Source organism: Lithobates pipiens, unplaced genomic scaffold (assembly GCF_037356315.1).
Source record: "Lithobates pipiens isolate NorthernLeopardFrog02 unplaced genomic scaffold, aLitPip1_a1.2 Scaffold_8, whole genome shotgun sequence".
NCBI classification, from domain to species: Eukaryota; Metazoa; Chordata; class Amphibia; order Anura; family Ranidae; genus Lithobates; species Lithobates pipiens.
In genome coordinates this window covers 224,308,003-224,321,090 of record NW_027507903.1, presented here as the reverse complement: position 1 = coordinate 224,321,090, position 13,088 = coordinate 224,308,003, and the positions used below count along the sequence as shown (strand labels likewise).

At 38.7% G+C, this 13,088-nt stretch overlaps 1 protein-coding gene across 1 annotated transcript in view; it reads left to right on the top strand.

Annotated features, from left to right (window-relative positions):
* NELL2 (neural EGFL like 2) overlaps window positions 1–11,654 on the top strand; it is a 438,239-nt gene extending 426,585 nt beyond the window's left edge. The window contains exon 20 of the mRNA XM_077472831.1: window positions 10,801–11,654. Within this exon, the coding sequence (XP_077328957.1) occupies window positions 10,801–10,851 (51 nt within the window). The 3' untranslated portion in view covers window positions 10,852–11,654. The remainder of the gene's footprint in view (window positions 1–10,800) is intronic.
* Window positions 11,655–13,088: the final 1,434 nt, after the last annotated feature.

Genomic DNA, 13,088 nt, shown 5'->3' with positions numbered 1-13,088 from the left:
GCGCCCCATTCACAAAGCGCTGCACGACTCACGCATGCGCAGTAGGAAATGGGCAGTGAAGCCGCAAGGCTCCACTGCCTGTTTCCCTTAGTTGAAATGGTGGCACCGGGACCCGAGAGCCGAGGGACGGGTCAGCCTCGGGCAGCTGACATCGTCAGCAGCTACAGTGTTTGCAGCTGCTGACTTAAAAAAAAAAAAAATTAAAAGCTGGCCCTCCTCTTTAATTGCTAAATATTATAATAGAAACTGGGAAAGATGTGTTTTTGTTTTTTGTTTTTTTATTTTGTCAGTTTTTTGCAAAAAACAAAACAAAACCCAGGGTTGATTAAATACCAGCAAAATAAAGCTCTATCCATCTCAAAAAATGCTAAAGTGCTTAGGTGCTAAAAGCGGTACCATTATTTTGCATGAAAATTTGGCGTTTTATTTTGTAGTCCTGCAATTCTTAGGAATAACTCACTTAAATCTGTCCAAACCAGAGTCTAGCAGCCATCTCGGGTATGATAAAGTTTGAAAAATGAAATCATAAATTATAATATAATAAATAATTATAAATAATTGTACCAAATAATAATATAACAATAATAAACATTATTCAATAATGTAATCAAATCAAAAACACTGAAATTTGCTCAGTTGCAGAATTGTCACTGTCATTACTTTTCAGTATTTGATGACGAATCTCCCCACAAATCGCTATTGCTCAATTCTGCGAGTGATTCTAATTTATTATCGCTGTTTTCTAGCTGGTCTAAAACCATTTTTGATGTAAAAGGACAGTTTTGGTTGCTATGGACAATCTCCAGTTTCCAGGCATAAAGAACAGTTTTTATTACATAAAACTGCATGCAGGACACTGGGCAGACCACTAGGGACAACGGGGATGTGAAATATTTACATACAGCAATGTAATCTGTAAGATTACATTATACTGTATGTTTACTGTTTGTTTCACTTTTTGAATTTGGCGCCGTTCTCCGTCCCCGTGCGTCGCAATGCTCGCAGGGCACGGAGATTGGCGATGTGATGCATCGAGCGAGACACGGCTCGCTCGTACAGCGGGGAGACAACGCTGGATCCGAGGGAGAAGGTGAGTAAACCTCCTCCTGGATCCAGCGATGCAGTCCCGAGTCTGGCTCGGGGATACCACTTTTGGTATGAAAATTCCACCCCGAGCCAGACTCGGGAATACCGTCAGGGGGGTTAGAGTGGTTAAGAATAGTTAGCAATTGCTTTTCTGTGAGCAATAGCATTTAGTGTTAAACTCTTTTTTGCTATTTGCAATATTGACATCTCATGTTTGAAAACTATGCATACCAGAGCTCATGCAGTTTTTAATTCATGTGTTTTTTTTCATATATATTTGTACGTAATAAAGAACTTTTTTTATGTATTCTATTCAGTCCAATTTTTTTCTAGCTGCCTATAGGTCCTTGGGAGAAATTTTTCAAATTTAAGATTAGTTAGTGTTAGGCTTGAATTCCACTTTAAATATATGGACAGTAGAAAGTCTACAGTAGGTGCGAGCATGCAGGTCCTTTGAAAAATAGTTAATGAATAAGTGTACTTTTGTTTTGCCCCAACATAGACAATCCAACTCTGCCCTCCACAGATGTATACTTACTGAGATCTGATGGCCATTGCCCCTTTGTTTACATTGAGTGGTGAAAGACTCCCTCTCCTGGGTACATTGCAGTCCCATAGACTTTCATGGGGTTATCTTCCCGTCGGGAGAGGTAGATGAGCCCCACAGAATTGTATGGAGATGTACTGCACAGGTGCAGCCAGAAGAAGCCATTCACCACTGGATGTAAATTGAGTCATCAGCCTTCCTATCGCAGGAAGTATACATCATAGAGGGGGAGGGCAGAATCATTTAGGCTATTGCAAATGCATTGGGTGGTGCTTATGTTCAGGATGGTATTATTTCACTATTTCATGTGTTCCACTGTGTTTTAACACTGATTCGATACACAAAGCATTATATACCAAATAAATGTGAATAATGCACATAGAGGGATGTTTTACACCCATGAACCCCCCCCCCCCAGTGACTGAGTTGCATTATTTCTAACCCTTTATTTATCACCTTAAATTACCCTTTTTATCACTAGCTTGGTACCAATATATTGAGCCAAGGCAAATGTATCAATTTTAAAAAGAGATCAACTACAAAGGTTAGTCTTCTATAGTTTAAAACATAATTCAGGGGTTGAAGTAATGGTCACAATTGGTTTAGGGAAGACAATAGATGTGAAACATGTTTACTTACCTTGTGTGAGGAAGTAAGCAGAAAGTCAAAGGGGTGGCTGTGAATGTGGTATTTTAGGACTCCTACAGCATTTGACACCATGGCATAACTAACCATAAGGATAGGTTGGGAGGGGGGCAAGGTTGAATTTTACCGCACTATATCTAGATCTGCTGAATTTGCTTGTTCTTGAAGTAACTGCTTTTACAACATTTCATGAGCATTTTAAATCTGATTAAAAACACAGCCTACATCTTGCTGTAAGACACCAGCTACTTTTTAACAATGTGACATATACCGTAACAAACTTTCATATCATGCGCCTCTTGGCTCAAAGAGAGAGACGCTTAGTGTTACTAAACACACAACAGTAAAATGAGTCTGTATATGCAGTAAAGCAAGCTTGATATACTCACTCTGGAACCTAAGGGGTTAATCCTGCGCATTGTGTAAAACCTTTTGTTTTATCCTGTCTTCTCTGATCTTCTCCTTTTTCCACAGTCCCAAATCCATCTCCTGATAGTACAGAGTCTTGGGGGAAATCTGCACATGCTCAGTTTAGTGTGTATTGCTAGAGGGTTTTTTTTTTGGGAGGGTGCATATGATTAGTACAAGGCCAATCAGAACTGTCCAGAGGGTCAGAGGTCATGCAGCCTCATAGGACAGTCAGAGGAGAAAGAAAACTCCTACAAGCTTTATTCAGTGCTCGGCCAGACAAAGATGAAAGCCACAAGACTACTATATACTGCTGATGAGAAAAGGTATTTAGCAGTTTGTTTACTAAAACTATTGCATTACCCTGTCTTGTGTACTGTGGGAAACCAGATATAGTGCATGTAGGGTCCTGGGTTTAGTGACACTTTAAGTAGTGTCCCTTTGCCAGTAATTACTTTGGCTGAAAATGGCTGATGAAATTAATTTTAAAATCTTTACTGCTGCCAGTAAAGCCTTTAGCACTATTATTCCTACATATCTGTCTTCATCCTTGTCTTTTTACATTCCTATTTGTGGTACCCCCAAAGGTAACCCACCCATCAGGTGGAGTTAGAGCTTCACTTACCACATGATGCCAATGTGGGGAGGGATTTTCCAAAACTCTGTCACCCCTTTAGACCAGGAAGGTGAATCACAGAAGTCCTCTGAGAGGTGAGGAATATCCAGAATTCTCCTTGCTGGTATTGACTGGGGAGGAGCCAACATCCTCAAACAAAAACATGCCGTCTGAGTTTTTTGATGTAGAGGTTACATAGACAGGTTGAAAAAGTCAACCTAGTTCAACCATAAAAAAATAAAATAAAAAATATCATACAATCCCATATACCCAATCCTCGACCCACAGTTGATCCAGAGGAAGGTGAAAACCCCCCAGAAAAGCAGGATCCAATTTGCTACAGCAGGGGAAAAACTTCCTTCCTGATTCCAGAGAGGCAATTGGATTTTCCCTGGATCAACTTTACCTATAAATGTTAGTACCCAGTTATATTATGTACATTTAGGAAAGAATCCAGGCCTTCCTTAAAGCAATCTACTGAGCTGGCCAGAAGTACCTCTGGAGGGAGTCTATTCCACATTTTCACAGTTCTCACTGTGAAGAAACCTTTCCTTATTTTGAGATGAAATCTCTTTTCCTCTAGACGTAAAGAGTGCCCCCCTTGTTGTCAGTGTTGACCGTAAAGTGAATAACTCAATACCAAGTTCACTATATGGACCCCTTATATATTTATACATGATGATCATATACCCCCCCCCCCCCTTAATCTCCTCTTCTCAAGAGAGAATAAATTCAGTTCCTCTAATCTTTCCTTATAGCTGAGCTCCTCCATGCCTCTTATCAATTTGGTTGCCCTTCTCTGTACCTTCTCCAGTTCCCCGATATCCTTTTTGAGAATTGGTGCACAAAACTGAACTGCATATTCCAGATGAGGTCTTCCTAAGGATTTGAATAGGGGCAAATTATATCTCTCTCTGGAGTCCATACCTCTCTTAATGCAAGAAAGGACTTTTTTCCGCTTTGGAACTCGCAGCTTGGCATTGCATGCTATTATTGAGCTTATGATCTACCAAAAACCCCAGATCCTTCTCCACCATTGAATCCCCCAGTTGTACTCCCCCTAGTATGTATGATGCATTCATATTCTTAGCCCTCAAATGCATAATTTTACATTTATCAACATTGATCTGCCACTTAGTCGCCCAACTAGTGCATTGAGGCCAGCTTGTAAATTGGAGACATCCTGTAAGGATGTTATTCTACTGCATAGCTTTGTGTCATCTGCAAAGACGGAAATGTTACTTTTAATCCCAGACTCAATATCCTTTATAAAGATATTAAAAAGTAAGGGTCCCAGCACTGAACCTTGGGGTACACCATTGATAACCTTAGACCATTCAGAGTAAGAATCATTAACCACTACTCTCGGAATTCTGTCTTCTAGCCAGTTTTCTATCCATTTACAAGTTGATATTTCCAAGCCTGTAGACTTTACCTTACACATGAGCTGTGTATGGGGAACTGTGTCAAAACTTTTGCAAAATCCAAGTATACCACGTCCACCGCCACCCCTCTGTCCAAGGTTTTACTTATCTCCTCATAAAAAGAAATCAAGTTTGTTTGACAACTTCTGTCTTTCATGAATCCATGCTGTCTGTTGCTTCAAATATTTTTTTCCAGCAAGAACTCGTCTATGTGGTCTTTCTTTAAACTGTCCAGTATCTTCCCAACTATAGAAGTTAAACTAACAGGTCTATAGTTCCTTGGTAAAGACTTTGTTCCCTTTTTAACCACTTCCCGACTGGAGCACGCCGATGTACGTTGGCAGAATGTCACGGACAGGCAAATGGGCGTACAGGTACGTCCCTTTAAATTTGCCGCCGTGCCATTGCATGCTGACGCCGGTCTGGACCTCCGTGAGTTGGATCGCAGGTCCCACAGACTCGATTTCGGCGGGATACCTGCAATAGTCTCACGGGGAGGAATAAAGGGGAGATGCTGAAGTAAACAAGCATCTCCCCGCTCTGCCTAGCAACAGTGACACTGATCTCCCTGTGATTGGAGAAGAGATCAGCGATGTGTAAAACACAGCCATGCCCCCCACAGTTAGCAACCCACCCCTAGGACACACTTAACCCTTACACTACCACCTTGTGGTTAACCCCTTCACTGCCAGTGTCATTTACACAGGAATCAATGCTTTTGTATAGCACTGATTGCTGTATAAATGACAGTGGTCCCAAAAATGTGTCAAAAATGTCTGATGTGTCTGCCATAATGTCGCAGTCACAATAAAAATCACCGCCATTACTAGTAAAAAAAAAAATTATTAATAAAAATGCCATAAAACTAACCCCTATTTTGTAAACTAAGCATATTGCGATTTATTTATTTTTTTTACCAAAAATATGTATAAGAATACGTATCAGTCTAAACTGAGGAAAAAAAATTTTTTTGTACATTTTTGGGGGAATTTTATTATAGCAAAAAGTAAAAAATAATGCGTTTTTTTCAAAATTGTCACAATTTTTTTGTTTAAAGCTCAAAAAATTTAAAACACAGGGGTGATCAAATACCACCAAAAGAAATCTGTATTTGTGGGAAAAAAAGGACGTCAATTTTGTTTCGGGAGCCACATCGCACGTCTGTGCAGTTGTCAGTTAAAGCGACTCAGTGCAGAATAGCAAAAAGTGGTCTGGTCATTGGCTTGCAAAATGGTCCGGTCTGACAGTGGTTAAATATAGGCAGCACATTGGCCCTATGCCAATCCAGTGGAACTATTCCAGTCATTAATGAGTCCCCAAAAATTAGATACAATGGCTTTTAAATTACAGAGCTTAATTCTTTTAGGATCCATGGGTGGATGCCATCTGGTCCAGGTTCTTTATCCACCTTTATTCTGTCTAAAGGTTCACAGGAAAAAATTTGCTACAGAACAGTTAAAAGACCCCACACCGATAAAAGCACAGGAAATGTGGTTAGAGTAGATGGCAAACTAGTGAACCCAGATAAGACTTGCGCTTACCCGTACTTCATTGTGGAAAGGCATCTACTGTATTGAGTTGCTCAAAGGGTAAAAGAAACTATTGAGCAACTTGCGGTGTCCAAAACTTACAGGATGTTGGTGTTGGAATTAGCCCATGGGCACATTCTTGGAGGTCATTTGGGGGCAGAAAAGACCAGAGGGAGAGTATTGCAGAGATTCAATTGGCTTGGGGTCATGAAGGAAAAATAAAATTATTGTTCATCCTGCCCTGTGTGTCAGAAGTCGGTAACTATGCCACATTTCCATAATCCGCTGGTACCCCTTCCCATCATTGAGGTCCCCTTTGAGAGGATCGCAATGGATTTGGTAGTGCTGCAAAACTGGACTTTTTGCCCATATTTTTGCATAAAAAGCACCCAAAAAGTGGCACAACAATGCTACTTAAACAACGCTAAAGCGCAGCTAAAACTAGCGCCACTTTAGCACGAACGGACTGGCAGCTCAGTGTGAAAGTACTCTATCTGAACAAACTGAAGTAAGAAGTTGCACCAGTTTTAGTAAATCTACCCCAATGTATTAATTGTAGTAATGAGTACTAATTAAATTTTCACTGCAAGTCCTGTTGTGTATATACTGTGTATCGGTGTAATAAGAAAAAAAAAACTGAAGTGGAAGATCAAATGTTGTTTTCCAATGATCCACAGTTGTAATATGTAACCTCTCCTGCAACGCTAATGGCACCAAAGCATATCAGTCCGTTATGAACTTGTCCTTTGCGCTGACACAAAAGGTTGATGACACAAGGCGGTTCTGTGACAGAATGAAGCATGAATATTGCACGCATGTCATATGCAATATTTAATACATTCTATTATAGTACAGTACAGAGCATCTCATCTCCTAACTGTTCCTTTTAATATGCAACAAATAATTCACTGGTGGGAGTGGGGGAAAAAAAGCAGTGGAAAGTAACCTAAGAAATTGATTCAAGCGAAGGCATCAGCAGAGATGACATTTTATTCCTTCATGTTTTAAACATTATCTGTGATAGCATTCTAATGAATACACCATCCTGGATATTAAAACATCAATATCATTTAATAAATGGCTCGCTTCCATATATATTATTTTTATTATGTGGATATTGAACACTTTAGGGAGATTATGTTCAATGCCATTTTGAGATCTTGCTCTATATGCTATGTGGATGGATTTATAAACAGTTTTTTTCCATATGTGCTGTGTCTTCCAAAAACATCAGAACACTGCATGCCTAATTCAGGATAGGTGGCACTCTGTATACCTTTACAATAACTATAAATACAAGTTGGAGGAAGATGAGTTACTGCGATGAAACCATAGTCAATTTTTTACTGTTGTTAAAGGACACAAAGGACTATGGCAGTCAGATTAAGAATATGACCACAACAAGGTGAGATCAGTTTCAGATAAGGCGTATTCCAAATGATTTCCACTGTCTTGAATCATTTTGGTAACTGAAATAACCTCCAGTAAAATATTTTTACTGCAGTTTCTTATTATAGTTGTGAAATAAAATTGTGTCTTGAAGTCTGCTTGGCCAATAAAGGATCACTAATAAATTAAAAGCAAACTGGGCAATTCAAACTGAGCATGTAATGATAATATAACTAAAAAATAGTGAGAACCACATCAAAAGGAATAGTAAATCCACATATATAGCCAACTTAAAAGAGAAGTATGGCATTTAATAAAAACAAACTTTTATATTCCTCTAGGTGGATGCAGCATTAATCCAATGCAGCATCTTTCCCGCACCAGCTCTGTAGTGAAAACGAAGTGATTACACTGCAATCTGCTGATCACTCATTATCCCCCTTTGCTCTGAGCAGAGCTATGACTGGAGGGGGGGCTGACTCAGGCTCTTGGTGGATTGCTGAGAGGCTGAGCCAGGTGCCAATCCAGGCTTCTGGGTGGAACTCGACCATATGGTCGAGATCTTTCCACAGCCTGGACCAGCTCTGTGTTGTCAGCCGACAGCAGGCTTCATATTGCAATGGATCACAGATCGAACTGCAGTCCTGTGATCCACAGTAGAATTTTGCCAAAAAAAACTTTGGCTAAACTTCTCTAACTTATATGCAAGTTTTGAATTTCCCTGCAAATGTTGAGCCTAGCCTTGCCTCTCCTGCAAGTTGATAGCGAGATTTCCCATTAGAGATAACGAAGCCCTAGATACCTGTAAACCCTAAAAGGTGTTCTACTCTTTCCTCAGTCTATACAAAACTTTCAAAAAAAGGCTCCAGTATAGATGATCCTTAAACAGTTGTTGATATTGGGCATGTCACGCAGGCCACCTCAAAAAGATATCCTCAAAATACACAGGGCATGTGTAACCTGCCCCACTGCCACTCCTCGCTCCCATCTGTTGGCAATACCAAGCTGTGAAAAAGCCGACAGTTAATATCATATAACTGACTTACTGACAGTGTTGCTAAACATTGATCAGACTGGATAGAGAGATTGCAAAAGAAAAAAAAGGCTAGTCTTAAAATGTAAATACTTATTTGTTTATATAGAACTCCTTTTATACCCTTTGTTTACCCCTATCACCTATCACCTAATTAACTTCTTCTGTCACTTCTACACTAAGCTTTTATTTTTTGCTGATTTTTATTTTATTTTATTTTTATATATCTTTGTTTTCTAACATTTTACTTATTTTGTTGCTATTCATTTTGTCTTTTTATTGCAACACTACAAAAATACAGAAGCACAAAATTGGGGAAAAAATCCTTTATTTGTAAATGATAGAAAAAAAGTGTTCTATAGTAAAACACTTAACAAACAAATAAATAAACCGACGCTGATCAAAGTATGGTTTTTAATAAAAAACGTAAATCTTTTTTGCAAGACAGTATCACCAAAAAATGTGTTTGGCCTAAAAAGATAAAATGTAGATTACTCCATTTTTTTTTTTCCAAGTAATAGCAGCTATTGCTGAATATTCAGGCCCAGTGCATTTTTTTTTTCTCTTGTGTATGAGATGTACAAGTGTGGGAACTAAAGTAGTTAAGTAAACTTATTATACCTTTGTATCTAATTGATGCTATCTTGGTGCACACTGACAGCTTTCGGTAGACAGAGCTATGGCTAGGTAATCGCATAACAACAAGATAAGTAATTACAGTTTACACATGGTGATATGCAGCAGTTAAAAAAAGAATTGAACACGTCACCTTTTTTCTAGGTAAATATATTTCGAAAGATGCTATTGATATGACATTTTCACCACATGTCCGTAACAACCCATGCAATCCATACATACAAAGAAACCAACACAAATAAATTCAGAAATTAAGTCATGTGAAAGAAAGTATTGAACATGCTAACTGAAATGTATTTAATGCAAAATCCTTTCAAGGCGCCTTCTGTATGGAGAAACTAGTCGCATGCATTGCTTAAGTGTGATTTTGGCCCATTCTTCCACACAGTCTTCAAATCTTGAAGGTTCCGTTGGCCTCTTCTATAAATGCTAATCTTTTGGTCTTTGCATAGATTTTCTATTGGATTCAAGTCAGGTGATTGGCTGGACTATTCTAGCAGCTTTATTTTCTTTCTTTGAAACCAATTGAGAGTTTCCTTGGCTTTGTGATCATTGTCTTGCTGAAATGTCCACCCCATTTCATCTTCATCATCCTGGTAGATGGCGGCAGATTTTTACCAAGAATGTGTTGGTACATTTTTCCATTCATCCTTCCTTCAGTGATATGAAGTTTGCCAGTACCGTATGCTGAAAAACAGCCTCACAGCATGATGTTCCCACCTCCAAACTTCACTGTTGGTATGAGGGTGTTTTTGTAACCAATGCCATCTGTATGTTTTGCAACAATAAGGTTGTGAAGGTCTTGAGGGAGCTCTTTGCTTTTGACCATCATGAGATGTTTCTTGTGCGACACCTTGGTAATGAGGCACCTTTTTATATGCCATCATTTGAGACTTAACCAGCATATTGTAATTTGCACTGACAAGGGGCAGGATTGCTTTCTAATTACTGATAGATTTCAGCCAGGGTTTTGGCTTTCAATGCCTTTTTGCACCTACCTTTCTACCTGTGTTCAATATTTTTTCCCTGTGTCAATGCATTTTATTACACATAACTTTATTTCTGAACTTATTTGTTTTGGTTTCTTTGTATGTATGGATTGCATGGGTTGTTACTGAGATGTGGTGACAATTTCATGTCATTAGCACCTTTTAGAAATATATTTACCTAGAAAAATGGTGACTTGTTCAATACTTTTACCCACTGTAACTGCACTGCCCAAAGATAATTTCTATGGAGACCTTTTTGTGACATACTGTAGCATTAGCAAGGATAACATAGTAAAGGAAAAACTTGGGTGAAGAAATGTTCACATTGTAGTTCACAACAAGATTAAAGATATTCCAACAGCATCTACCCAAAATAATGTCAATCTGTTTAGATAGCGGCGCGAAATATGATTTTAGATAAATGTATTTTAACTGTGTATTTAGCCATTTGCCTTATTATTGCATTCTTTTGATCACATCTTTCTCTTTCTTCTACAGAATGGCCACATGTGTTGCTCAGTGGACCCACAGTGCCTTCAGGAGCTGTGATGACAGCCAGCTACTCCTATAGAAGGTTCAAGGATAAAGAATGTTTTTCTCACATAAAAAGACTTTACACCAAAAATTGTAATGCTAAAGTGTTCAAACGTGCGAACAATCTCCCTGCTGTTCAAAAAAGAAAGGAAAACGTAACATCTTAGCTATGGGAGATTCCACTAAAATGATTTTTTTTTTACTAAACTTGAGGCCAAATATATGTCAGCTGCCGCTGACATTTTTGTGCAGAATGCCTACATGGAATTCACTACATAATCATATTTTTCAAAGGGGATTGGTGATGTGCTATTCAGCTTCACAGATGGAACTGTTCATGTTTAAGGATAAAACTAAGTACTTTAACCTCAGCTTTATGCCAGCTGTTGCTTGAAAATAATGGGATATCGTAAAAACAATGGCATAAACACCCACAGTAAAATTGCTTGCCTTGATCACTGCTAGGTTCACCAAGTCCTGGAACATGAACTAAAGAAGCTTGGTGGGGGTTGAAGTGTTTGTAAAGATAAGTTCATATTGTACCACTTGACATTACCTGCACATATTTTTCTCACCGATCTGAAATATTTTAATATATATTGTAGGGAGTGATTTTGCAAATAAATTGAAGATGTGTTATGGACACCTCCCATTCTTTGGTACGCTTTCTGTATCAGCATGGAAAACATGTGTTTTGGAGGGAACAGCTATCATTGCGGTTTGATTTCTTGCACCTTTTGACTTATTTTCTTGACTGGATACGTTTAGTATACTTGTGCTCTCGTGTGGATTTAAATAAATGTTTCTCTTACATACAATTCTGGATATTTTTTTCTTCGAACATTTGTATATTTCTATCTACCATGTGCAGAAAGATGTCTCCTGAAATACATTTTATGACAGGAATTTTCATAAAGGCAAAGGTTCATGAAGGTACCGTGAAGGAAATCCCTTCCAATCACTCTTTCAGCTGCCTGAAATTTTGAGTGTGCTGTACTGGTGCCACATAAAATACACTTTTATTTTAAAAAAAACTGCCTCTATTTCTAGCTACATCCAATACTAGTCACAGAGAATAGCACCTCAAAGACATAAGATAAATCACCTATTACTTCCGCCAGTGTGTAAGGCAATGCAACAGCGCAAAATACACCAGGTTTGAGCCAAATAACTTTCCAGCATCGCCTTGGATCCTAGGGAAAGACCAGTCAATGTTTTAGAAAATACAGAGCATTCATAGGTCTCACCAACCTTTGCTTTTCATTGCACAGTACTGGACTTAAACTTTTGATTCACAACCCTAGTTATATTACGCATTGGGGTTTATTTACTAAAATCCACTGTGCACTGGAAGTGCACTTGAAAGTGCAGTCAATGTAAATCTGAGGGGGGCATGCAAGGAAAATAAAAAACAGTATTTTTGCTTGCACATGATTAAATTATAGAAATCAGCAGAGCTTTAGCTCATTTCAGAGCTTTTGCTCAAATCTATAGCGACTGCACTTCCAGTGCACTTGTGGTGCAAGTGGATTTGCCTTTAGTAAATCAACTCCATTGTGAATGAATCACCAAATAGACTATACTCTCTCGAAGACTGCATTTTATGGTGTAGTTTAGGCAACCCCAAGGCTGTTGATGGAAAAAAGAAACTAATAGATTTGGTCACAAATTATGATTCCCAGATACTGTACTGGTTCAATGTTCAGTATGCACTGGTCAGTATTTGTTCCTACCCTCATCTATGGTGATGACTGAAACAAGATTGCAGATGAAGTTGACGGAAATTCATTTTTTTGCCAGGATTGTTGGGTTCACCATGTATGACCGTGTGAGGAGTGTAAAGTCTAGAGAATCTTGGAGTAAAAGTCCCTGCACCTCTGAATTGAGTGAAGCCAGTTTAGGTGGTTTGTGCACCTTTTAGGCATATTTTTAGACTTGTACCCTCAATTGTACCATTTTGACTTTGAACCTAAAGAAGGCCAGCAGTGGATATCCAAACAGCCATGGTATAGTAGACAACAATCTGTTGACTGAAAACATATAACACCCTCATCTAATGTCCTACATGATTTGCTACTAGGGTATTTTTTTAACCTCACAGTTTAAATATCTTCAAGTGTTACCAATAGAGAGAAAGGGGTGGGACACAAGACCGGGTTTTATAAGAGTAGAAAGAAAAAAAAGTCAAAGCTCAACTCCAGCCAAAACATTTTATTTTATTTTGGATGGAGTCTGGAAGAGATAGCCAGTGT